A 27,428-nucleotide genomic window follows, 5' to 3' on the forward strand; every position below is an offset into this window, starting at 1 on the left:
ATTTATAGTCATTCTAATGGGTGTGAAGTGTTATATCTCATGGTTTTGATTTGCATTTCTCTGGTGATGAGTGATGGTGAGCATCTTTTTATGTGTTTGTTGGCTGTTTGTATACCTTCTTTGGAGAAATATTTGTTCAAGTCCTTTGCCCATTTTTGAATCAGGTCATTTTTGTTGAGTTTTGGGAGTTCCGTATATATTCTCGATTTTAATCCCTTATCAAATATATGATTTGCAAATATTTTCTCATGTTCCTTGAGAATGGGCACTTTTCATTCTGTTGATTGTGTCTTTCTTTGATACACAAATGTTTTTAATTTTGACAAAGTCCAATTTACATATTTTTTCTTTTGTTGACTGTGCTTTTGGTGTCATAGCCAAGAAGTCATTGCCAACTCTCATGTTATGAAGCTTTTCCTCTGTTTTCTTCTGAGTTGCGTAGTTTTAGCTTTTACGATTTTGGTCAATAATTTTATAGTTTTAGCTTTAGGTTTTTGATCCATGTTGAGTTAAATTTTACATATGGTATAAGGTATTGGTCCAACTTCAGTCTTTTAATGTGGCTACCCAGTTTTCCCAGCGCCATTTGTTGAAAAGACTCTCCTTTCCCTCTTGAAGGGTCTTAGCATCCTTGTCAAAAATTACTTGACCGTGTACACAAGGGTTTATTTCTGGGCTCTATTCTATTCTGTTGGTCTATATGTCTGTCTATGCAAGTATTACTGTCTTGATTTTTTTTAGCTTTGTAGTAAGTTTAGAAATCAGAAAGTGTGAGTCTTCCAACTTTGTTCTTCTTTTTAAAGTTTGTCTTGGCTTTTCAGGGTCCCTTGAGATTCTATATGAATTTTATAGTGGGTTTTTCTATTTCTCCAATAAATGTTGTTGGGATTTTGATAGGGATTGCATTGACTCTGTATATAGCTTTAGGTCATGTTGCCATCTTAACATATGAAGTCCTGCTCTCCTCCTCCCAGTTGTGTGACCCTGGGCAAGCGCATGACTGGCCCTGTCAGTTTGGGGTTAACCGTGTCAGTGCTTGAGGACCTGATCTGCACACAGTTGGTGCTCTGCAGAGGGAGTCATGTCTGCTGATTGAGCACCCTGAGGACCTCCTTACTGACTTAGAGGAGAAAAGAGGCTATGGAAAGGTGGGGCCAAGCCCAAAGGGCTGCCTGGAGGAGAGTTCTGTGGTGGGACAGGAAGAGGGTAGGGAAGGGAAAGGTCTTTGGGAGGAGAGGAATTGTGGATGTGGAGGAACAGAGGCCCAGAGGGAGATTGTCTGGGGCATGACTGTTGTTCACAGAGAATCTGGGTTGGGGGCAGGTAGCGAGAGAGAAGAGAAGGAAAGGTGGAAGCCATATTCAGATGTTCCCCCAGGAGCCAAGCTGGGGAGCTTGGATATGATCCTGAAGCCAGATGTTGGGGTAAGGAAGGGGAGACCCAGGATTAGCTTTGAGTTTAGGAAGAGCTTGGGAAAAGATTGGTCAGGAGAGCAAGGCGACCAGGTGCTGGAGGGATCGGGTCTGAGGGGCTTAGGAACTGTAGCGGAGAGTTGACTGCTAGGCCAGCCATGATGGGGAGGCCCAAGGGAGAAATGGGGGCACCCCTGCGTTTCTGGTTGCGACACAGGGAAGATCTGGCACCATCTACTAGGGCCAGGAGGATCGGTGGTGTGGGGTGGAGGATTCAGGAGGATGAGAATATGATGGAGGGTGTTGGATGGAGAAGGGTCCTTTGTGCATCACAGTGTGTTCTGAGGGTAGCCGGTGGCACTTGGGGGTTGGTGGCTGATTTGGCATTCATGGCTTCCCAGAGGGTTGACCTTGAGACACAGAGAGATGTGTTTGAGGGAGCTGGGAGAGGACCCCAGGGCTGAGGCCCAGGGAGGAGCCAGAGGTTTGGTGAATGGAGGAAGGGGGCTTTTCACAAGGGCAGCCATGGGCACTAGGCTGGAGGGACATCACCACTGACACATGTCTGACCAGCACCTGCTCTGAGCCTGTGTGGTGCTCAGAGGTACAGGAGCTGCAGCTATTTCTGGAGCAGCAGGTGCTGGTGGAGCATGGGGGTTCCCACTGAGTCCAGTGATGCCCTGACTGAGGTGTCCCTAGGAGGGCAGGAAGGGGCACTTGGAAGAGGGCACAGCACTGCAGAGGTTTGGCATAGGGGCGATGCACATGAGGAGGGGACAGGATCCCGGCAAGCCCTGTGTTGGCCTCATGTTTCTGCAGGTACATTGAACTTTTTCCTGAGGGTGGTGGTGGAAGCTTGGAGGAGGGGTAGAGCTGCTAGTGCAGAGGACGGGTAGGGCAACTGGAGCCTAGGACAGCTGCAGCACCTTTCATAATCATCCAGGGAGGGACTGGATAGGAAGGAGGGAGATGTTGGAAGGAAGAATATCCAGTGTCAATGTGGGGCAAGGTAGGGACAGAGACAAGTCTGGGGACTGGCCAAGGGCTGCATCCATGTGAGGCCATGGGCTGGAATTAGGGTGAGCTGGCGAGCCTGTTGTTACCCTTCTGGGGCCTGCTGAGAAGCTGTAAGTGCACCCAAGGTGCATGTGACTTGGGAGCATACAGTCCTTGTGACAGGTGAGTCTTCAGGTCATGACTGCCCTAGGCAGTCTTCCTTGTGCTTAGATGGCCACTAAGCCATCCAGATGTTGCATCAGGTCCCCTCCTTGAATGCACTGGGTTCAGGGGTTCCATCTCCACCTGCCATGATAGGCCCTTTGCTCCCCCATTGTCTGCTCCTTGCTAGCCCCTTCAGTCCAGCTCCTCTCAGCATAGGGGACTCTGCAAGGGAAGGTAGCTCAGGTCACTCTGGCTTCAATCCTTCCAGTGGCTTCTCATCGTATTCAGGGTGAGATCCTGCAAGACTCTGAGCCCTCCTCTCCCCACATCACTTACTGGTGGGTTGCCTGGCTTACTTGTCCCCCTCCATGCTGGTCCTCCCCATAGCACACTCACTTTAACACCAGGGCCTTTGTACTTGTTGGTCTTCCCTCCTGGAGTGCTCTTCCCATCTCTAGTGTCACCTCCTTGGCCATCTGCCCTTCCCTGCCCTGCCTCCCCTCTCCATTTCCTGCTCCTTTTCTGCATGGCCTCTCTCTCAGGAATCCTCAGCCTCCTTCCTTTGTTCACTGCTTGACCCATTGCCTGGAGCAACAGGACCTGTTTATGCTGTGGGGGAGCACCTGAGCTGGCAGAGTTCATCCCAGCCAACAAGGGCCTGCTGGCTTCCTTTGCTGCCTCCTTTCCAGCACCCTCGGGCAATAGGCTCCCTGTGTCTCCATGTACCCGCCCAGGTCTCCTGTCCTGCTGGCCCCGGGCAGTGCCCAGTGGACCATCGGTGGATAGGATAGGCTCCATTGGCTGAGGCAAGCCTGTGCCTGCTGGGCCTGGCTGTCGGCCCTTCTGCCTTTGCCACTGTCCCCTTCCCAGAGCTTTGCAGGCCTCTCAGCGTTGGGGTGTCTACTCTGACCAGGGCCACTAATGGTTAAATGCTGGACAGGCAGCAGTGGATTTCTTTGGGGTTTTGGCTCAGGGTGAGACCTGAATTCCAGACCTTGCTTGGCTCACATGTAGCTTGCTAGCTCTGCACCTTCCCATCCCAGTTTACCTGCTTCTGGGGGTGGAGTAGAGGCTTCCTCCCTCTGGGCTTCAGGTTAGACCACACAGCTGCCGAGTTGGAGTGAGGGACAGCAGGGATGAGCTGGGCTTGGTGGCCCTGGGTCTGCAGCCAGCTGCATGACATTAGGGCGTGCCAACTCTCTGGGAGCCCAGGTTTGAGCTTGGAGTGTAAGGGAACCCATGCTGCCCCCATGCCTGAGAGGTAGGGGAGCAGTAGCCCTACGTTGGCTGATAAAAAAATCACCAGCCAGGAATCCAGGCCCCAAGTTGTGGCACTTCTGGTGTTTTAGGAGAAGCCAGCAATTCTGATGTTTAAGTTAATTTTAAAAAATGTTTTTTGTTTTTTTTTTAAGTTGGGTTCCAGTTCACATTCTTTGAAATGCTCTCAGGCCTCAAGAAGGCTGCAGCTGTGGCCGCCACAGTCTTGCCTGCCAGGTTGCAGGCTCTGACGTGGACACATGGACCCCAGCCCCTCTGAGTTGCAGCAGATGGGAGGCTACTCCACTCCTGGGATGGATGCCAAGCAGGTCCGTCCATCCCAGGCTGCCTCGAGACTCTAGAGACATATGATGGTTGAGAAGCCATGTGGCTGAGGCTGTCTGATCTACAGTTCATGTTCTTCTGAGTACACCTGTGTTGCCATGGTGGCTTTCCAGTTAGGGACACTGCTTTGAGGGCAAGGACACTGTCCTTGGTGACCTTCCCCCACCCACGCTGTTGTCCCACTGGTGGGGGCGTGGGAAGAGATGCTGTGGGCCCCACCTACCACTCCCCTCCACACTGACATGTACTTGGCCTGCCGCCAGAACCTCAGGGATGCTTTTCATTTCTTCACATTTATTTTACTGTGGTAAAATTTACTAAACAAAATTTATCATTTTAAAGTGCACTTTTTAGTGGCATTTAGCACATTCACAATGTTGTACAACCATCACCTATCTAGTTCCAAAACATTCCCATCAAACCAAAAGAAGACCCCATCCCCATGAGCAAGTCACTCCCCATCCACCCTCCCCTAGTCCCTGGCAACCACTAATCTGCTTCGTATCTCTGGATTTGCCTATTCTGGGCATTTCATATCAATGGAATCATACATCATGTGGGCTTTGTGTCTGCCTTCTTTCATGAGCATCATGCTTTTGAGGTTCATCAACACGAAGCATGTGTCAGTCAGTACTTCATTCCTTTTTTGTGGCTGAGCAATATTTCATTGTGTGGATGGACCACATTGTGTTTATCCTTTGTCCATCCATGGACATTTGGGTGGTTTCCACTTTTTTGGCTGCTGCGAACATGCATGCACAAGCGTTTGTGTGGATGTAGGTCTTCGTTTCGTGGGCTGTGTACCAAGGAATGGACTTGCTGCGTTTTATGGTAACTCTGTTTTTAACTTGTTCAGGAACTGTCAACCTCCTGGTGTGTTTCAAACAAGAGTCTGACATGAGTTGAACTTAATAAAGAAAAGGAGAGGAAGGAGCAGTGGTGTGCAGAGAGAGCCTCGGGCAGGGGGATCGGGGAAGAGGTTATACCAGCCTTTCAGTGTGCAGTGACGCAGGTTGAGACTAGTGCCCCGGAGGTCAAGCTGCTGGGGCTTGCTCACAGAAGTAACGAGAGGGAGAGGGAAAGAGGGGACCTGCAGAGAGTCTGTGACACTCCCTTGTCTGCCCTTCTTCTCCTTGATGCTACCCTTAGGCCTCCCTCCAGCCCATCCCAGCTACCTCTCTGGCTCAACCTCCTCATGGTCTCCCCACAGTGTGCACCTGCCCAGCCACCCATGCCACCATTGATCTCATCCCCGCAAGCTCATGGTGTTCACCTTCCTGGGCCCTTGTCCGTCCTTTCTCTTCCCTGAGCTGGGGACAGTTCCTCCACAGTGACGCCCATCTAGGGAAGTGTCCATGGTTCATGTGGCGCCCATATCACTGGGTTGAGAATATGGTTCTGAGGGTAGCAAGGCAGCCTGAGGTCCCACCTGCCTCATTCTCGGGCCTGCATCAGATGTTGCCCAGGGTCCCAGTGGGATCTCAGGGTCTCAGGATAGAGCTGTGAGGGTCCCCCAGGAATATAGGGTGGGCCATGCAGGCCCAGGACCCTGCTTCCCCAACCATGAAACGGCTTTCAGGGTTATTATGTAACTATGTCTAAAAAATGGAGCATGAAAGCTATTTTGGGCCTGTTGTAATGAGGGCATCTCGCTTTTGTCTTATCTTCCCGGGGCCCCTACCATCATAGGGCGGGGGCAGACAGCGTTGAAGGAGCTGCTCTTAGAAGGCAGTTTCAACACAGAACCTGAGCAAGGCTGAGTGTTGGCCTGTGGATGCTGTGGTCAGAAATCATTTATTTGGCATTGGCCCGAAGCAGCTGCTGGCAGATTGCCCTGCAGTGCCCGGATACCCAGAGGCTGGTGGGTGCTGACCCGCTGGTGTGAGGAAGGCCAGCCTCCCCGCCGCATATAAGACTGCACATCCCCAGGCAGGTCAGGCACCTGTCAGAAACTTGGCCTGACGTTCTCAAGGCAGCCGGACTAAGGGAGGCCAGGATACATCACAGCAGGAGCTTCTGGGTGCAACTCCCTGCCCAGGCCCAGGCCTAGGGGCCCCTTGCTGGGAGGCAACCTCCCCCCGCCGCCCCGCAATTTTCTGTGGCTGGTACGCTGGCTGGTGGTTTGTGTTATCCAATTATGATGAGATTTAAAATTAAACTGCAAAGGATTCTTTCCCTCTGCTATAAGTAGAGATGTGAGCTTGCATGCCCCAGAAGCTGTGTGTGCACCTCGTGGTGTGTTCAGTCAAAGAAGAGAAACGACAAGTTTCAGAGTTTTCTCTCCCCATGTACAACACACGTGGACATACCTGCTCTGTGCCTCCTACCCCCTTCTCAGAGCTGGGGGGTGACCCTCCATACTCCCGAGTGTTCCAGGCGGACTTCTGTGACTCACTGGCCATATGTGACAACCCACATCTCAGTCCCCTCCTCTCTGACCTCTGTAGGGCCTTTGCACTCAAGACCTCCCCCTCCTTTCTCAACTCTGTCTAGCACACGGTCCCTCTCCATGACCTTTCAGGCAGGGAGCCCCCATCCTCGTAGAACCCCTCGCTCTCTGGATCATCATGTTGGCCTATTTTGGGGTTCATGTTGTTCTCTGTCCTAGAGAGGACAAACCAGGTTATCTGGCCCAGCCCTGAGCCCAGGGAACTTGGTTACCTCGGTAATGTGGCCCTTCCTGTGTGCCAGAGAATTCTTCCCTTGCCAGCTACTTCACCCCCTACATACTTCAGCGCCCAGCCCCGCTTGGGGGTATCCCTAAAAGGGGGCAGCCTGGCTTTATCCCAGATCTGCCTTTTCCCGCACAGACCCATCTTGGAGATGATCCAGAAATTGCAGTGGGAGCGGCTTCCCTCCATCCACCTCCTACCCCACAGACAGTGTCCGCACTCTTCCCGGAGGGGAGGCCCCACCCTGGGCTGATCATGCAGTGGTTCCAGCTCCTCGCTCTGCCAACCGATGATGTAGGAACATCTTTGTGCATAAATCTGCGTTTTGGATGATCTCCCTCAGGACAGCTTCCCAGAAGTGGGATTACCCGGTCAGAGGGCAGGAACGTGTTCAGTGGATGCTGCTCAATGGTTCTGAGGATACTGCAGGCCACCTTCCTCTCAGGATCCCAGTCATTTCTGCTGAAGTTGATGTGTGCTGGCCAGGTCCGTGTGCTGGCCAGGTCCGTGTGCTGGCCAGGTCCATGTGCTGGCCAGGTCCATGTGCTGGCCAGGCTTCTGAGTAACAGTGGAAGAAACAAGCTCAGGAGGGGAGAGCGCTACCCAGTGGGCCTGGGGCTGCAAGAGAAGGCCGAGTATGGAGTTTTGGGGTGTTGCCACCGTGGGGTGGTTCTTAGTGTGGGAGTTGAGGTGACACAGGATTGGGTGACTGCAATGGTTGAAGAGTGTCCCCCCAAATTTATGTCCAACTAGTACCTACGAACGGGACCTTTGGAAATAGGCTTTTTGCAGATGTCATCAAGTCAACATGTGGTTATTCTTGCGGGAGAGTGGGCCCTAAATCCGGTGACTGATATCTTTACAAGAAGACAACAGAGACACACAGGGAGAAGGCCAAGTGAAGATGGGTGGAGATGGGACCGAAGTGTCTGCAGGCCCAGGAACACCATGGATTGCGGGCAGCCACCAGAAGCCAAGAGAGGGGCCTGGGACAGACTCTGTCAGAGCCTCCAGAAGGAACCAGCCCTGCCCATACCCTGGTCTCTGACTTCTGTCCTCCAGAGCTGTGAGAGAATAAACTTCTGTTGTTTTAAGCCCCCTGGTTTGTGGTCATTTGTTCTGACAGCCCCAGGGTACTCACACAGTGCTGAAGGGAGGTAGACAGACAGGGGCTCCAGGGTCAAGGTCCCCCTGCTCCTGGAGAAGTACCCCTCCTCCAGTACCCTGCTACCCTCAAGGCTGCCTTTTGTCTGTCTTCTTTTTGTTACTAGGTAAGAAACTTTATTAACCTTGTTCCAAACTTTATTTCCAGGCTTCCTCTGCTTAATTAGTCACATAGAATGAATTGTGATCTGTAGTGTCCAAGGGGTTTGGACTTAAAAATATCAGAGATCTCAATCTGATTGGCTCCAGAACCCAAGTAACATGAGAATGCAGTTATAGTATAAACAAGCAGCTCCAAGTCCTTTCTTTAAGCCTAAGCAGCTTCAGAAGTTGACTCAGTTTTGTTCGCCTCATTCTTGGAAGCTTCTCTGGCTACAAGCCCCTCAGCCCCAAAGCCTCCTGCTGGGCCAGGGCCGGCAGCCCTTGAGGAGGCCAGGAGACCTTGCCAAGGTTGCAGGGGAAACCGGGTGCCCTTGGCCATTCGGATGGGGCTGTGCTGTGTGCTGGCATTAGCTACCTTCCTCGAGGGCGAGCAGTAAGCATGCTCAACCATGCTGTGGGAACCTGGCACTGAGACAGATGGGGTAGGGGTGGTGCTCGTGTGCTGGTAACCCTGTGCCATGTTGCGTGGCCAGCCTTCTCTCCTGTGGACCACCATGACATGGAAATAGGGGTAGTAGATAGCCAAAATATAAAAAGCCACCCATCAGTTCAGGGCCATCTTCCACCAAATGGCGATGAAAAGTGGCCTGTGCCTTCATTTGGCCCTGATGGTATCTTTGGGCTTTGCCTTGAGGCCACTTGTGGACCTTGCAAAGCATAGCTCCCCAATTCCACTCGGGGCCCCTCACACCTCTCCCAGACCTACCAGGGCTTATACAGGGCAAGGATGGGTGAGCAAACCCTGCACCCTTTCAGCCTGTTGCATAGCCCTTGCAGTCCCGACAGTGACATGCTGTGTCCCCGAGGTCAGCACATGGACATGGGGGTGGGGAGAAGTCATGCTGCTCACAGCATCGCACTCTAGCCCTGTGGATGCGGTGCCCAGATGCAGGCCAGAGGGAAGCGTGCGGCCTTGCTGAGCTCTGTGCCCTCTGAGGCCCCAAAACCCTGTTGCTCAACCCAGTGCACCCAGGACCTTGGGGTGGGGCTGGTGTTGGGTCAGGGAGGGTCCCCCCAGGACCTTCCAGGGAGATATGTCTTGGGTACAGGCCCTTCGGTGGTTCTCAGTGTCCTGAGTGCACTGTTGTGTCACCAGCCCCTGGGTTTCTGGACCAGGCATTCACTGCCCCCATACTGTCCTGGTTTGTGCTCCAGCGTTGCCCTCCCTGCTGCTCCGCAGTGACCGCCCATCAGAGCTGGCCTGGCCTCATCCTCCTCCTTCCTTCCCAGGCCTCCACTTTTGCCTGGACACTTACTCACTCATTCTTTACCCTAGAGTATCAGCTTGAGGGTCCCTGTCCTCGTCTCTTCCCAGCTATCCAGTCTCGGGCTTAAAACAACAGAATTTTATTCCCTCACAGTTCAAGAGTCATTGGATTTAGGGACTTCCCTAAATCCAGATGATCTCATATCGAGAGGCTTAACTAGTTACATCTGTGAAAACTCCATTTTCAAACAAGGTAACATTTTGAGGTTCTGGGTGAGCATGAATTTTGGGGGGCATTGGTTAGTTCAGCATGGGGGTTAAGCTGATTCACTTGGCTGTTGTAGCTCCCACGGCCTTACAGTGCCTGTAATGCTCTCTAGATGCTCCCACCCATCCCCAAGCCCATGACCCTAATGAGCAGGCACGTCACTTTACTTTTGGGGAATTTATTCTAGAAATGCTGCCCATGATTTTCTGCTCATTGTGTCTCAGCCACCCAGCAGCCCTAGAGGGGCACACACTGCTTGTCACCCCCACCTCACTGACTCGGGTTCTCCAGGGCCAGGCGCAGAGAAGGCCCCTCCCCACAGGCCACCCTGTACTCTGAGGACTCCTGCCAGGAGAGTCCAGAGGTCCCTGGTCCTGGCTGGCTGTGGGGCAACTCCAAGCTTCCCAATTCCAGAAAGCAGCTATGGATGGTCACTTCCTGAGGTTGGCATTGGTCCCAGAGGTGCCCACAGAGGCCCAGCAAGCAGGGTCTCCCAGTTGTCAGGGCCCACTGGCCCACTGGACAGACACAGGCAGGCAACATATCCCAAAGAAGGTGCCATGGACTGAACTGTGTCCCCCAAATTCACATGTGGAAGCTCTCACCCCCATTGTGACTGTATGTAGAGATGGGGCCTGAAAGAAAGTGATTCAGGTGAAATGAGGTTATATGGGAAGGATCCTAATCCAATAGGACAGGTGCCCTTATGAGAAAAGAAAGAGAGTCCGTTCCACACACACTTGGGGAAAGGCCAATTGAAGACATGGCAAGAAGGCGGCTTTCTGCAACGCAGAAAGAGGGGCTTCACCAGGACCCCACCCCGCTAGCATGCTGGTCTCAGACTCCTAGCCTCCAGAACTACGAGAAAGACGTGTCTGTTGTTTAAGCCACCCAGTCTATGGTACTTTGTTATGGCAGCCTGAGCTAAGACAGAGAGTTGTTTTGGAAGTAGGGGTCAGGGAGGTCTTCCTGAGGAGGTGATATATGAGCTGAAACCAAGTGATGAAAAGGAGCTCCATGGAAGATTTCTGAAAAGGGCGGGGTGGGTGCAAGTGCCCAGAGGCAGAAGGCAGGGCCTTGTGGCTGCCAGTGGGAAGTTAGGTTTGCCAGGAAAAGAGCCTGGATTGTAACTGAGGCCTCTCCTGTTGCTGGGGTGACTTCAGGGCAAGCCTGTCTTCTCTCAATACCTCAGTTTCTCCACTTTTAAAGCAGAAGTGAAGCTGAGCCTCCCCGCCTTAGGCTGCTTCGAGGCCCCAGTCAGGGTGGGTACCCAGCTGGCTGGCGGGGCCGGGGTCTCATTCTGCAGGAGAGAGGCCCCTACGAGCCAGCTGTGCTATGCTTAGACCCCGAGGGACCCTTCACACATCTCAGCCGGAAGGTCTGTGCTCAACAACCACACCAACAGGGAAACAAACGAGTTCCCAATGGACCCTCTGATTCAGCCGGGGCTGGGAACTTGGCAGCGACCACAGAGCCTGATTAAAGGCATTCCGAGGCACGCTTGGTGTTTGTGTATCTGGTTCTGTATTTACACTTTGGGAACTAGCAAGGAGGCAGCTGGGGAGTGTCTCAGTCAGCTGGGGGGCCGGGTGACTCAGCCTGGAATCCACACTCGGCCACACGCCTGTGACGCTTTCATTCATTCCCTCATTCATTCATTATTCCCTTCCTTGCTCGGCAGACGTGTAGTGATAAACTCCAGTGCCCCAAGCATGTTTCCAGGGGTCAGCCAGGCTCTTCTCACCGTAGAGCCCTCAGTCAGTGTGGCGGCCAGCCGTGAGGTGGGACCAGGCAGCAACAATGTTAACAGGAATTAACTCAAAATCAACCAAAGACCTAAATGTAGAAGCTAAATCTATAAAACTTCTAGAAGGAAACAGAGATGTAACTCTTTCTGGCTTCGGAATAGGCGATGGATTTTTAGATGACACTGAAAGCACAAGAAAAATAGATTAATTGGACTCTATCAACATTAAAAATTTTTGTGCATCAAAAGATTATCAAAAAAGTGAAAAGAATCCACAGAATGGAAGAAAATATTTGCAAACCATATAGCTGATAAAGAATTAATATCCAGAATATAAAAAGTCTTATGACTCAACAAGGAAAAGACAACTCAGTTTAAAAATGGGCAAAGGACTTGACAGATATTTCTCCAAAGATGATACAGAAATGGCCAGCAAGATATGAAAAGGTGCCCAACATCACTAGTCACCAGGGAAATATAAATCAAACCCGCAATGAGATATGTCACACCTATCAGGATGGCTACTATCAAAACAACAGAAACCAACAAGTATGGGCGAGGATACAGAGAAATTGGAACCCTTGTGTATTGCTGTGGGAATGTAAAATGGTGCAGCCACTGTGGAAAACAGTATGACCATTCCTCAGAAATTAAATACAATTACCATATGACAGCCATTCCACTCCTAGGGATATACCAACAAGTTTGAAAACAGGGACTCAAACAGATACTTGTGCACCCATGTCCACAGGAGCATTGTTCACAATTGCCAAAAAGGTGGAAAAAGCCCACGTGTCCATCAGTAGATAAAGGATAAACACAATATAGTCCACACACAATGGAACATTATTCAGCTGTGAAAAGGAGTGAAGCACTGACATACTACAGTGTGGACAAATCTGGGAAACATCATGCTGAGTGAAAAAAGCCAGACACAAAAGGCCACATAGTGTGCAATTCCATCTATATGAAATGTCCAGAACAGGCAAATCCATAGAGACAAAGTAGATTAGTGATTGTCAGGGACTTGGTGGGAGCGGGGAGGTCATCTCCCTTTGGGGTGATAGAATGTTCTGGAACTAGATAGAGATGATGGTTGCACAACATTGTGAATGTGCTACATTCTACTGAACTGTACATGTTAAAGTGGTTTGTTTCATGTTATGTGAATTTTGTTTTGATAAAAAAAGTTTAAAAAGAGAGAAAAGCCGTCTCCAGTCTTCCTGGCTGGGTACCTGCAGGCACAGCCCTCTCTCCCGAAGACTGGGTTTCCAGTCCTTTCCAGAATGGGTAGTAGAGGCATAGGAGAGACAGCACAGCCCATGGACATGTGGCATGGATGGTCATTGCTATCGGTCGAAGCCAAAGGATGAAGGATGGGGAGTCCCAAGTCAGAGCTGGTGGCCCTTGGCCCTCCTCTCCCTGGAATGACTCTACCTGGGGTGTTTGGTGCTATCCTTTGTGGCCTTAAATGTTCACAGGTGTGCACATGTCACCTCAACAAAGCAGTGCAGAGAGGCCCAGTTGGGGAATGGAGCCTAGGAGGAGCCGTCTGCCCTCCTTGAACTCACCACCTGCTGCTTGAGCTGAGACTGGGAGGGCCACCTGGGGCTAAGCCTGGAAAGGAACCTGGAGGGACTCAGCCAAACAAACTGGATGCACACACCCATCAGAAAGCACTGGCCTTGGAAAACCCACTGAGGGCTCCACAAAACTTAGATCCTTTCAGGGCTCTTGGGGGCTCCCTGGATGTGCCTCCACAGCTGTTGGAACACTTGGAGAACCCAGCGAATCCCTGCCCCCCACCCCGCCCCCTCCCTGTCCTCAGTCCTAGAAGTGTGCTGGATGGAGCTGGCAAGGGGGCAGCCTGTGCTCTCCGCCTTCCTGTTGTGTGGGTGGTTCTCAGATTGAGCCTCAGGCTGGGGCACATGCTGTCTCTGCACTTCAACAGCTGTCTGTTCCTTGGGCCTCAGTTTCCCTGATGTTGGGGCAGGGATCCCATATGGGTGCTACCCTGCCTGAGATCCTGAGTCTGTCCAGCTCTTCCTGTGCTCAAATGTTGCCTGTTGTCACTCATTACCCATGTGCGTGTGGTCCTTCTGAGGCCAATAATCTGATGGGAGGAGACAGAGAGATCTCAAGTGGTTTTGGACAGTGAGCTGTGGAGGAGGTGACCCTGATGGGGAGAGGTACACAGTGCTGGGCTGGCCTAGTGGGAAGAACCTCTTGAGGAGGCAGCACCAGTGCAGAGCCCTCAAGGCAGCAACCCGTTCAGTTGGTAGAGCCCAGTGGTCAGGGAGAGTGGAGAGTCAGACTCAGCAACCTTCATGGTGTGGGGGAAACTGAGGCCCACTTGGATCACTGGGCTTCTCCCTGGCCCTTAGCCTGACCTGCCTGTGGAGAACAAAGCTCAGCCTTCAGCACATCTGCTCCCCTTAATCTCATTAGAAGGTCGGCCAGTTGCCATGGCAATTGCTGACAGGCCTGACCAAGGCTGGCTTGTCTAGAGAGCCAGGCCTGGGAGGGACTGGCAGGTAGGGGTGTCACCACATCCTGTGTAGGAGGGTCCCTGAGGACTGGGGGCTGCCCTGAGAATTGGCTGCATTCATCATCATACCACGTCTTCCCAGGGCCACTGGCTCCTGTTCCCCAACCCTGTGGTCCCTACTCCACTCAGCCTTGTAGATGCTGTCAGGTTGGGGGGATATGCCGAGCAGGGGCGTGAGCACTGACAGGAGCTGGAGATGTGTACTGTGCTGGGTGACCCCACCCCTGCAGGGTCCTGTCAGCAAGGTGGGGCCAAGGGAGGCCAGAGAAGCCACCATTTACACAGGGCTCTTAAGGGGAGGAGTCTGGTGGAGACAGGGGAGAAGGAGTTTGTGCATGTGGGGCTCAGGAACAGGATGTGTCGGGTTGGGGGTTCTGCCTAGAAATGAGGGCCCCATGGATGGGGTGAGGAAGCTGGAGAGGGAAACAGAGACAGAAGGAGGCTATGGTCCTCTGGGACCGTACTGTTCTTGAGAGGTGGCAGCTATGCAGGCTTCTGCCACACAGCTCAGACACAAAAAGGGCACAGGGTTGGCCTCGGGTCTGAGGTAAGCTGTGCCCAGGCAGGGGAGGGGGCTCTGGCTTGTTTTGTCCCTCGTGACTGTGGGGAGGGACACAGTAGGGTGTTCACGTCGGAGACAGATCCTGGGCTGAGCCCCAAAGACGCTGAAAACCACCTGGGAAGGAATAGCAAGGTCAGCCTCCCTCCCCACTCCACATAGCTCACAGGAAACAGCTGTTTACCTGGGTGAGGTGCTCTGCTGGGCGGGCAGCCAATTCCACAGCCTCACTTCCCCTCCTGTGTCTGAGCCCCCCAGGAAGCCGGGCGATATGGGGGAGCGGGCAGTGTCCGCGGCCAGCCTGAGGAGGCTGCCAGGAGCTGTTTGTGAGGGAACTGAGCAGCCTTGTTGTGTATACAGAGTCGACCCTAGCAACCGCCCCAGCCTGGGGAGCAGACACCACCCCTCCCCATGTGCCCGGCCACTGCCCCTTGTTCATGACGCCTGCCTCCCACAGTAGTGTGATGGGCTTTGGGTGGTGCCACCCAGATCAGGACATCTGCCATTGTTCCCACAAAGTGGAATTGGCTGCTTGAGAGAGAATAGGCAAGTCCCAGGCCAGGTCCCAGGCAGGTCCCATGGCCAGAGGCAGCCATGGCCAGCTAGGCTCCTGGTTCTGAGGCTTGGACCAGCAGGATGAGTCCCCATTTGAGTGATAGGCAGAGGACTGTGCAGAGATGCAGCCAGCCCGGATGAGGGCCATCTGCTGGGCCCAGCCCCGTGGAGGTGAGGGGGAGGGGCAGGGGGCTCAAGGAAGGACAGGCAGAAGAAGCCTGGGGCCTTGGGCAGGACCCTTGAACTCAGGCGGGGCCTGGCAGACATGCTCATCCTGTGTGTGCTGCCGGAGAAATCCACATCCTGCACTTTGAAAGCCAGCACTATGTTTCTGAGCCGGTCCCAACGATTCAGGCCATTGGAAAAAAGATTTCTTTTGTGTTGGGGCGTCAATTCACAGCCTCTGGCCTGCGCCCGGGAACACAACCTTTGGCTGTGATGAGAAATGGCTCCCCCGGGTGGGTGAGGGGCCTCCTCCTAGGTTCCAGGCTCTCATTCACAAACCTGCCGCAAACCTGCTGTGTCAGCCAGCTAGGAAGGCTCCCCCAAGTTCACAGAGTCTTGGGTACGGCCAACCAAGACACCTTGGGTTTCTGATTCTGCTGGTTTGGGTGGAGAGACACCTGGCTCCTTTGAGAGTCCCATTACCTTTGTGACTGGTGCCACCGACCTCGACCTGCCACTTGGGTTCTTTCTGTGTCCTTGGGGGTGGCGTTCTGTGGGGTGTGCTGAAGAGGACCCCTTAGCCCCTGCTGCAGCTGCCAGTTTCTCTCTTACAGCTTCAGCTCCAGAAGTCGCAATACCTACAGCTGGGCCCAAGCCGCGGCCAGTATTACGGTGGGTCCCTACCCAACGTGAACCAGATAGGGAGTGGCACTGTGGATCTGCCTTTCCAGGTGAGCCCCCCTCTCGCCTTCTTCCCCCATGGCCTCCTTCGGAGCTTTCCCTGGCCTTTCACCTGGGGCGCTTCCACTCTGGGCAAGCGCGTGTGCGTGTGTGATGGCTGCTGCGGACAGCTGGGGTCAGCAGATAATTGCCGCAGCCCTTCCTCCCAGCCCCCGCCTACTCCTTTCTTGCTCCTGGGAAGGCCTGTCCAGGCCTCGCCCAGATCCCCCTCGGCCAGTCCCCTGTCAGCAGACCCTGCAGTGAGGCCTCAGTCTGGCTGCGAGTGTTTCGGCAGCCACTACACCTGTTGGCCGGCTGTGCGGCAGTGGGAACCGCTTGGGGCCTCTGGGGTTTGGCTCCGTCAGCCTCACTAATCCGCAAGCCCAGCGGTTCTCAGAAGGAGGCCCCTTGGCCTGACCCCACTTGTCTGCAAACGTTTCTTGGCAGAGACCCACACAGCACGGCTCCCGCAGGCCGCAGGGCCCCCGTGTACATCCTTATCATAAATAACGAGAGATAAGGCCCACCGCCTGGGCGCAGGGCCGGCCTCTTCCCCCAGGGCCATGACTGACTCTGGTCTACAAGTGGAAGAAGGGGCAAGATGGGTCAGAGAGACAGGGCTGAGAGCTGGGCCACCCCCAGCACTGTGTCATCTCTGCAGAGACAGGTCCACAGACAGCCACACTTCCACTCCATTGCTGGGACAGGGCCCCAGAAACAGCCACATCTGTCTACCTGCTGATAGGCCTGGGGGCCGTCTCTCAGGGAGCTCACCCCTCACCCACCCATTCAAGTCAACCCCCAGCTCCTACTTTTCCCGCTGCTGGGATGTAGCAGGCCACCAGCTGGGGTCCCACAGGCTGGCTCAGAGTCTACACTTAGCTCAGCTTTGGGCCAGTGGGCATGATCCTCCTTGGATAGCTTTCTCATTGGAACAGATGTTTGGGGCCATTATAATGACCAAAAGCTGACTTCTTTGTCAGGGCACTTTTAAGTCGGGCTTCTCCCCTTTCTCCCTAGCTCTCCCCTTCTTTGTCTTCCCATCCCCTCCTCCTCTGAGGAGAGTGTCTCTCTGGGCACCCTGAGCTTGCCCTGCCTGGACTAGCGTAAAGCCCCTGGGACCGAGGGTGCCGGGGCCTGTTGGGGTCCCAGGAGACCAGGTGAGGCCGGAGCATCACAGAATTTTGGTTCTTTGCATTTCCAGCCCAGCGGATTTCTGGGGGAGGCCTTGGCTGCGGCTCCTGTCTCTCTGGTAAATGAGCCCCTGGGCTGAGGCCATTGGTGTCCTCAGCGTGGCCACCCCCATGGCCTGGCGGGAGGTATCCCATTCACCAAATGGAAACATCTGATCTGCTCTCCCCTGTCTGGGGAAGTGCGTGTGGTTGCGTGGAGAGACCCCGCCTGGGGATCTGAGCATGCGCACCAATGCTGCATGGTTGTTCCTGTGATACGCACATATGTGTGCGCAGATCCTAGATGCGACCTGGCGAGCTGGGCTGTGGCCAGGCCAAGCTTCTCTCTGTCTCTGGCTCTGCTTCAGCCACCTCAGTTTCCCCTCTACCATCTAGGCATCTTTGGGAGGAGGTTAGTGGCCTCTGCCCTCTGATGTCCTTGTCTGGTGGTGAGATTCCCTCCCTCTCAGTCACGGCCATCTTTTGGCCCCAAGCCAACAGGATCCTTGCTGAGTTGGAGAAAGTCAGGAGTCTCAGACACTGGGAGAGCAGTCAGCCCTGAACACCAGCTGAGGCATTTGGATGGGTAGGGAACAGCAGGATACTAGCCATGGCAATCTTCAGGAAGGAAATCATTTTTTGCCTGGCTGCCCAGAGAAGACAGAAGTGCCCACGGACCAGATGGCTGGCTAGGGGGACAGGCTGCATTCAGAGCTGACTAAGGCTACCAGTCTCACCCTAATCAGATGGTGAGGAGCCCCATGGCGGAAGGGATGGCAGAGAGCAGGCTCCTGGGGGCCTCAGCGGCATTGAGCTGGGAGAGGGAGCAGGGCCTGGCCAGGGCCCTTGTGCCAGCCTCAGGTGCTGGAAGGAAGCCCTATCCTACACTTGGCTCTCCATGATGCCAAAATGTGGTGGGGGAGGGTGCTGGGGGGCCACGTCTCAGTTGAGACCAGCCCTGGGCTTAACGAGGAGCCTCTGGGAAGCCAGCACTTGGCTGGGTGGGCCCCTTGACGTCCTCAGTTGGAAGGCCTGGGCTGTCTCTTGGCAGCCCCTCCAGGAATGACGTAGGTGGGGAGAGGAGGCCAGCCAAGCCCGAGAGAAAGAACACGGAGGCCTGTCTGTACCTGGTGAGGCTGCGGGGTGCTCAGGCCGTCTGCACCCCTGGCACCCTGGCCGGCATCAGCCCCGAGCTTGTGCCGTCCTGCCTGGCCCGTGCATGCCAGCCACACTGCACGCCTGCTGTCCCGGCACCTGGGGTCCCCAGCTCGCCCCTACCACTGCAGTACTCAGAGACCAGGGGCCTGGCTGAAGGAGGAAGCCCATTTGGGCTGTGGGGTGGTGGCCAAGGGTATCTCGGGAGTGGGAGGCCCTGAGGTCATATCCATAGCTGATAATCGTTTTTTTTTTGGGTTTCTCTCTTGTTTTGTTCCCATCATTTCCTCTCCCCTTGCTGGCCCCCTCCCCACACCCAGACACCCTTCCAGTCCTCAGGCCTGGACACTAGCCGGACCACCCGGCACCATGGGCTGGTGGACAGAGTGTACCGGGAGCGTGGCCGGCTTGGCTCCCCACACCGCCGGCCCCTGTCGGTGGATAAACATGGACGGCAGATATCCTTTTCCAGAGGACTCGGGTGGGAGTCTGGGGCCCTGTTACTGACTGCAGGACCCCGAGTTTATCTTGCTGATGGAACTGCCAGCTCGGGATGGATCAGGTCTGACCCAGCACACTTCCCAAAGAAGGCAGTGAGGCAAGCTGAAGAGCCTTAGCCTAGGTCGGGGCTGTGGGGCACAGGGAGCAAAGATGCAGAGCTGTCCATTGGAGTATGCAGCCTGAGATGAGTTGAGCAAGGTGATGCTTGGTCACATTGTGCTCGGATGCCTGGCTGGGCAGTGGAGTCCAGGGAAGCTGTGATCAGGGTGCTCACACATCAGGGCCATGTTGGTGGGCCCCTCTGGGGGCCATGTGGATGACAGCCCAATCAAGGCAATGGGGCTGAGGGGATCCAAGCCAGACCCAAATAGATCCAAGGGAGACTTGATCTGAAGACACAAAACTCGAGTCCACACCTCAGCCAAGCAGAGAGATCATCAGGAGTCCCCCTGACTTCGCTACTTTGTGGTGTTTAGCCAATCAACCTCCCCACCAAGAGTCTGAGCACTGTTTTGAGAGAGCCGCCCCGCCCCCCCCACCCTTGCTTTCTAGAATAGAGAAAGCTGTTCTTTCCTGGTTCTGATTTCCATGGCTAGAGGTGTCTGACCAGCTGGGCCCCAGATGGAGCCTGCAGGTCCTAAGACCTGCCCCATCAGCCCAGAATTAAGAGTCAAGACCTAGGTCAACTGAACTAGACTCACCACTGCCCCCATGAACCCTGGTGTCATGGCTGAGACCCCTCTTGGAAGGGGCACAGCCCACACGTGTGCTTGCAAGGGGGTGAGTGTGCTGAGTGTTAGGTGGATGGAGCCGCCTCCCTGGGCCACTCACAGCCAGGCAGGGAAGGCCCCCACCATCCTGCAACCCCAGCTGTTTGCTGGCTCCCAGCAGCCTGGTCACCAGGTTTCTGAGGCTCAGGTGGAGCCCGAGCTGACAGTGCTATCCTCTTAACTCACAGTCAAGCGGACAGCTGCCCTTATGGCACGGTGTACCTCTCGCCGCCTGCGGATACCAGCTGGAGAAGGTCAGTGACCCAGAGCCGGCCTCCAATACTCTTGTTGGAAACAAAACCAAACTTAAATCATGGTCATGTTTGGAAAACCAATACGAAGTCACTTTAAAGTGACAAAACTAAAAAGCATCCAGAAGTTTCTAGAAATCAGCTTTATTTTTCTTTTTTAGGCAAAGTTGAAATTATATTAGATATTCAGTGTTAATAGCTTGCTTTTTCTTCATTTACTCCTGTGTTTTCCACATTGCTAAATGGTCATGAAAATTTGATTATGAAAGTGTTATACATTTATTACTAGAAGATTAGAAAAATACATAAATATTCCTAGAGGAGGGAAAAAACACCCATAATGCCATCATTAGACCTAGAAAGGCTTAAATAACAATAATAAGAGTTTATATAAATAACTATGATAATACAGGTGATGGCTGCACATCAGTGCAAATACACTTAATGCCACAGAAGTGTACAGTTAATGGTTAAAATGGTAAATTTTATGTCATATGTTACTTCACCACACATGGAAAATAGATATGTGTATAGGCGATTTCATTAAAAAAAAAGACCAAAAGTAAGCAAGCAAACTGTTAAAAATATATATATGTATATAATATGATACTTAATATGACATGTAGTTCAATAATATAAATTCCCACTAAGCACAGATCACATATCAGGCCTCATTCAACTATCACATACATTAACTAATAGAAAATGCACCAACCATTGTAGACATAAGGAAATTGAGCGCAGAGAGGTCAGAACACTTGCTCAGGGACGCACAGATGGTGGGGGGCCAGGACCCCAAATTTCTCCTCACTTCTCAGCCGGCCCTGGGGTCAGAGATTTGTCCAGTCTTTTGTAACCTGTACTTTCTGAACGAAGTTTCTTTCACATCACTCTCAGTGGCTGGGATGTCCTCACTGGGTGCATGAGGCTCTTATTCTCATCCCTGAATTGCCAGCCTTGAAGCTGGACCTGTCCTTTGCATGTCCACCCATCTACTCTTGGGTACCCACAGTGTCCTGGGCAGCTTAAGGCTGTTCTGGGGACCCACCCTTCAGGAACTTGTGCTGGGATCAGATTGAGTGACCCTGTCCCCTGTTGGGGGAGCGGGTGCAGAGCAGAGGGCGGAGCTCCCAGCAGCATTTGGGCTGATTGCAACAAGACCCACCCCACCCTCACCCTCGCCATTTTCTCAAGGCATCCCCCAGGGGCTGCATTCCTTCTGGAGGCCTTCTCTGAGCCTCATGTTGCTGCCTTTCCTTCCTACTCATTACATCTGGTTTGTAACAGCATTCCAGAGGTCAGTGTTGCCTGTTGGTATTTGTCACCAGAAGGCTAGGCTCTGTGGGACTGTTGGGCCCTGTCTTTGGAAGGTTTCAGCATGAAGGCTCCATCCTTTTCCTAAAGTTGAAAAGTGCACAGAGGGGGTGGAAATGGGCAGAGGCAGGTTAGGATAGAGGGACATCCCTTCTGCAAACAAAAAAAGCTTTGTAGACAAAAACCACGGGCACTCCTGTGGTTTTTATGAGAATAATGCTCAGGTGCAGCAACTCACAAAAATGGCCCACTACTGCTGCTCTGTCCCATCAGGCATGTCCTGGACCAAGTAAAGCCAGGGTTGTCCCTTTGTCACCCTCAGGGCCCAGGCTCACTGTCTCTCTCCTCTTCCCAGGACCAATTCTGACTCTGCCTTGCACCAGAGCACAATGACGCCCACCCAGCCAGAGCCCTTTACGGGTGGGTCTCAGGATGCACACCAGAAAAGAGGTATGGACAGGGCACGTGGCCATCTTTCTTCAGATCAGACAAATCCAGTGGTGGCTCCCGTGCTGCCGGAGGTCAGAAACTCATGGGTGGACAGATCTGAGAAGGAGGACGCAATGAGTGCTGTGGGACAAGGGGACAGGATCAGAGAAACTTTTCAGAGCTGGTGCTATTTGAGTTTGATTTTTGAAGAGAGTGCAGGAGTTTTCTAGGCAGAGAAAACAGGCCCTGCAAACAACCATTGGCTTCTGTTCATGGATTCAGGGCATAGTCACATAGTCTGGGGGCCTTGCAAGTTCTTTCATACATAGGGGACAGCAAGCTCAAGCAAAAGGGGCAGTTATCAGCTTATGACTGAGCAGACCAGAGCTAGATGTTCACCTTCAGCTTGATCCAGGGCTTCACACTGGGCCATTTCCTGGCTCTGCTGCTGAGAACCTTTCTGGTCCATAGCCCTTGGGTCCATCCTGGCCATGGTGAGTGGGAAAGAGGCTGGTTCTTTCCCAACTTTTGCCCAGAACTCCTCTCTAACTGAGCCATGCACACAGCCTTGCATCTGGCCAGGCCCACAGTTACTACTCAGAGCTGGGCACAGAGGCAGTGAATATCCTGAGACCTTTTAGGAGGGCACATACCATCTTAAAAACAAGGGCAGGATCACCCAGAGAGGGGAGCACAATGCTGTGAGGCCAGACCCAAGAAGCCCCATAGGGGATCTGATCTGGCCCAAGACACTGAAACCAAACAATTAATCACATATAGTTAAGGCCTGAACGCTTACCACCTTTCGGTAGCAGTTCACTGTGTGGGTATATAAACATACCAGGGAGATTCTGTGCACGGAAGGAGGATTGTCCACCAGAACTTCACCCCTTGGAAGGGGGTGTCTCTCTACATTCCATCTTCCTGGGGCCCCAGCTCATCGGGCAGTGAAGCAAGATTGCAGAAGAGAACTGTCTCTGTAATAAAAGCCAGGATTCCTAACGCCCAGGGGTGACAAAGACAGTGCCTGGCGCTTCCCTCTTGTTTCCTACGCTAGTGACAGTTCTGAGGTGGCCGTCTCCATGGTGGGGCCTCCAGGAATATGGGCTTTTGGGGTAGGCAGGTTGGGCAGATGTCACCATCCCCTGGAAGTCTCTTGACAAGAGAAGGAAGCTGCAAACCTGGGACTCTTGGCAGTTCAGTCTAATTGTCCTTGAGGTGGTGGGAGGGAGACAGGTCACCAGTTACCATTTCTCTAGGAGGAACCCAGACAGTGACGGAGTCAGGGCTTAGCCTGGCTGCCTTCCCACCTCCCGCAGCCCAGCCCTTCCAGGTTTCAAGAAGGAGGAGTTGACCCATCTGGCTGTGAGTCAACTTCAAGTAAAAACAACCTCCAAAAGGCATGAAGAAATTGAGTCTCATCAAGAAAATGTTTAATCTCGTTATTACTGAAATATCCAAGGAAAGGGGCCTTTATACACAGCTGGTTCTACAGCCTCAAATGATGCCCATCTGGTCCCTCCTTCCTTCCTCTGGTGCTGGCTGGCATTGTGACTAACTCATGGGGCCACAGCTACCATGGTGGATGCGCTCAACCTAGCTGACATTGAGGGATGTGGCTGGCCTAGGTCCCTGTGCTGACAGCTCCAGAAGGAGGGCAGGTGTCCATAGGATCATGGCCACTCATAGGAAGCAAGGACAGGTCCTCAGCTGTAGCCTGAGACCCAGGTTTGTCTAGCTGGGAGGCTGAATCAATGCATGTCATCAGCTCTAGAGCTTTCATTTTCATTTTAAGTCACAGGTTCTCTGACTTACTGTTTTATAGGTTTTTGTTTTTGTTTTTTAAATGAAACCCTTTTGTACTTCGGTACAATACTCTGAAGTCACTATTGGGGCAATTACACTCCAGTTACAGTTGTGACTGTCAGGGAGGTGCTCGCCTGGCAGGCAGCTTTAGAGAGAGGCCTTTTCTGACTCTCCTTCTCCCCGCACCCTACCCCAGTCTTACTGCTAACAGTCCCGGGAATGGAGGAGACCACATCGGAGACAGACAAGAACCTTTCCAAGCAAACGTGGGACACAAAGAAGGTAAGAGCCTACGGGCTTTTGAAAGCGGTTTCCCTCTTGATCTTTTCTTAAGCACAGCCAGGCAAAGATGGCAAAACAGCACACTGGGGGAGCTTCACCCTCCCTGCAGTAAGGCCTTCACTCAGATTTGACCACTCGCATCAGCTGGTTTAACATGAACGCAGGCTTGTTACACTGGTAAAGAATTAAAACCTACGCTTGCTTCCATAACATTTACACTAAAATTAGAGAATATAGGGATTAGCATGGTCCCTGCACAAGAATGACGCAAGGACATCCAAATGTGGTGTTGCCATAAAGAGAAGATGGCGAGTGTTAGGGAAACACCCTGACACCCTGGCAGTGAGAAGAGGGTGGCAGAGTCCAGCACCGTGGTCAGACTCCCTTTAACTACTGTGCAAAATGATGCATCTGTGAGGATGTCAGTAAAGGGACTGTTTCGGGTTCATTAGGGGTGGGGTGGAGGAATGACGGGTGAATTCTTAATACTGTTTATGTGGAATGCTTTTGAAAAGATTCTTTAGAAAGTCGTTGTCAAGGCGTTTTGAAAAAATCTGGTAACAAAGCAAGTGTTACTCCCAGAATGAAGGAGCCTGTGGCCAAGTAAGAACCTGTTCCACCATCATTCCCTGCAGAGGCTCAAGGCCTGCTGGTCACACAACCCCCTCAGGGGCCCCAGTCACTGCCAGTTGGGCGTTCTCCCCTTGACGGGTATGTGGGTGGGTTGGCCCAGCCCTCCCTGGCGGGTCCACGTTCTTGCCTGATAATCCCTAAAGAACACAGCATCAGGAGTGTCTGCCCGAGGGCCCCAGAGGCAGACAGGAATTAGGGAATGTGACATAGTGGAGCCCCCATCAGCACGCAGGCTCTGTCCGGTCATGTCTGCCGCCACTGGAAGAGAGTTTTCTGCTTTGTCCTTGAACAAGAGTCTGGAGTCTGCAGTTCTTGGGTGTCAATAGCATCCCCAGCTCACAGAGGAGAAACTAGGGTCTTATTGCCAACAGGGTTTCCATGGGACCCTTCCCCCCCAAGCCAGCCTACAGGGTGGCCAGAGTCCCTATCCTCAGGTAGTGGGATACTGGGATCCCCGAGGGAGAAACAACTCTGGGCATCGTGGGAAGACAGGTCAGCTTAGGGCAAGGTGGTGTCCTCTGTGTGTTTAGGGCAACTGGTCCTAGTTGCCTCAAACTTCCCCATGTGATGTCCTTCCTGGTATGGATAGACAGACACTGAGCAGAGGCAACCCATTCCCCGGTGCCCCCTACCCTGATCCGGGAATGCATGGGAGGTTAGCCTTGGGCACCCAGGTTTCCAGTGGCCCTGCTGCAGAGATGGCGGCTGACAGCCATGGCACAGCCGTCAGGGGTTGAGATATAAAGAGCAGGCAGCATATTCCCCCCAGATGCTGGCTCTGACAAGGGACCACCTCATCCCTGGACTGTGTCACCTTATGGGAAGACAGAGCAAAACTGGGTCAGACTGTAGGGAGACCCTCTCTACTCAACTCTTGGTTTTGCCCCTGGACATGTCTGGAGCACCGCCCCGCCTCCCCCGCAATCCCTCAGGAACACGCATTTGTCTGCGGGACTCCCTGGGACTCCATAAACTCTTCTTGAGCATCACTTAGCCCTCCTGGGGAGATAGGCCATGCCACGAGGAGGCTGCTCAGCATTTGCTGTCTCTTCTTTCAGACGGGATCCAGGCCCAAGTCCTGCGAGGTCCCTGGAATCAAGTAAGTCACAGTGGGCCCTCCCTGCATGCCCACAGACACCAGGGGCTGCTCATCAGAGTGCAAGTCCTGATGAAGATGCCAGCTGCTGCTAGCCACCTAGCCGAGGCTCACCGTGGGGGTTGCTTCCACACCTCAGACACACCCTGTACCCTGGCAGTGAGAGGATCCTCACCCCATTTCCTGTCTCACAGAGATAGGCTACTTCCTAAGGTCCCATTGGAGGCCTGGGCTGATGGTTGTTATCTTAAGTGTGGAAGTACCTAATCACAGGGTGTCATTTTGCACCTGTCCCCTCCTGCCATTGCCTCGTCTTCTGGGGGGAAACGGGCAGCCGCCATCCAAGAACTTAACCCCCCATGTCTGGCCTTTTCCCAGCATCTTTCCATCCGCCGACCAGGAAAACACTACAGCCCTGATTCCTGCTGCCCACAACACAGGGGGCTCCCTGCCCGACCTGACCAACATTCACTTCCCCTCCCCACTCCCAACCCCACTGGACCCCGAGGAGCCCACCTTCCCTGCGCTCAGCAGCTCCAGCAGCACCGGCAACCTCGCCGCCAACCTGACACACCTAGGCATCGGCACTGGCCAGGGTAAGGCCGGGCGGGCAGGGAGCACTTTGTTTCCTGTCTAGTGAAGATGGCATGCGTGTGTGAGTGGCGACCAAGCAGGGTCACATCCAAAATGCAAGGCATGAGGTGGTAGTGGGAGAGGTGCTTGGTGTTACTAGGCTGCCCCAAGGAGAATAGCGTCCAGGCAGAGGGCACAGCCTGGGCACGGTCTCAGTAGTGGGAAGGCTCATGGTGCCCCCAGGATGGGACAGTGGTTTTGAGGGGTGCTGGGGCTTCAGAGAATGGGGTGGATCAGGCTTCCCTTCCCCTACCCCCACCCACCCCCGACCCCTGAGTTGACTGTGGCTGCCTGCTTGGGACTCCAGCCTGGCCCACCCCCAGCTTCCACTCATTTCTCCCTGGCCACATCCTCAAGGACAACCCATGGGCCCCTGACCCATCCCAATATCTCCTGTCCTGTTCCTCCTGGGAGCCAATGGTACTGTCCCCTTGCAACTTGGGCCAGGGACCTGGAGGTGTCCTTTTTGATTCTGTCTTCTTGCCCACCCTGACCCACTGGTATGTCCTATCAGCCCCACCATCAGGACCCAGCCCAACTTGGACACTCCCCACCCTGCACAGCCTCCACGTGCCACTCCTCCGATACTTCCCTGTCCTGGCTTCTTCACCCAGAACAACTGTCAACTCATGGCCTTTCTCTGCTCGGGACCTTGCACACACCCTCATCTCCTGTCTCCTACAACTCTCCTCTCCAGCTGATGATGAGCTCTCCTCAGGACCTCTGCACGTGCTTTTCCTCCCCTATGGTTCTCTTCCTCTAGACAACAGGAGGCTCCTCGCCTTTCCCATCTTTTTCACACCTCTTCCCCTTGGTGAGGCCTCCTGGCCTCTGCCCATGACCTCCCCTGGGCCTCTCACACGGCCTTGCTTTTCTGCACTCACTCTGCTGTTGTTGAGTTACTACTCTGCTCTTGCCTGTCTCTTGGGCTGGGCCTTGCTCTCCTGCATTCCTGCTGTGATCTCCATACTGAGTGGACTGTGTGATGTGTGAGTTTTCTTCCAGGGAGGAGATGGGGCAGCCCCTAGCAGCCCCCATGGTGGGACAGGCGGGAGAGACTGAGGGGCCCCTCTGTGAGTCCACAGGTGCTGGGACTCTGGTCATTGAGAGCACTACATTGTGTGCTCTGAATCCTGCCCAGGGGCCACAGAATGGCTAGCACTCACCTGTCCATGACCCCAAGTGTGGTGGGCAGCGCCATGAAGCATTTTCTGAGAATCACATACTCAAATTCACATTTGCCACAGTCCTTCTGGCCACCCAGGGAGAAAAGGCTGTCGGAGGGGGCGGCAGCGCCTGGACCAAGACAGGGCCCTATCGGACACTCTAGAGAGATTTCGGGGGAAGTGAGCTGGGTTGATGTGGGGAATGGAGGAGAGTCAGTCCTGGCTCTGGGGGCTGGGGCAAATGTGGGATGTTGGGGATGGCATCATGTTTCTAGGCT

The 27,428-nt window shown here is 53.6% G+C and overlaps 1 protein-coding gene across 1 annotated transcript in view; it reads left to right on the forward strand.

The window, feature by feature from the left end:
* The window catches only part of CRTC1 (CREB regulated transcription coactivator 1), a 53,543-nt gene that overhangs the window by 12,901 nt on the left and 13,214 nt on the right, over positions 1 to 27,428 (forward strand). Inside the window, 8 exon segments of the mRNA XM_039867920.1 lie at positions 15,837 to 15,953; positions 17,147 to 17,194; positions 18,590 to 18,831; positions 19,729 to 19,794; positions 21,461 to 21,555; positions 23,537 to 23,622; positions 25,314 to 25,354; positions 25,730 to 25,947. Coding sequence (XP_039723854.1) covers positions 15,837 to 15,953; positions 17,147 to 17,194; positions 18,590 to 18,831; positions 19,729 to 19,794; positions 21,461 to 21,555; positions 23,537 to 23,622; positions 25,314 to 25,354; positions 25,730 to 25,947 — 913 coding nt within the window.

Source organism: Pteropus medius, unplaced genomic scaffold, assembly GCF_902729225.1.
Source record: "Pteropus medius unplaced genomic scaffold, Ma_sr-lr_union100, whole genome shotgun sequence".
In the NCBI taxonomy this organism is placed as follows: Eukaryota; Metazoa; Chordata; class Mammalia; order Chiroptera; family Pteropodidae; genus Pteropus; species Pteropus medius.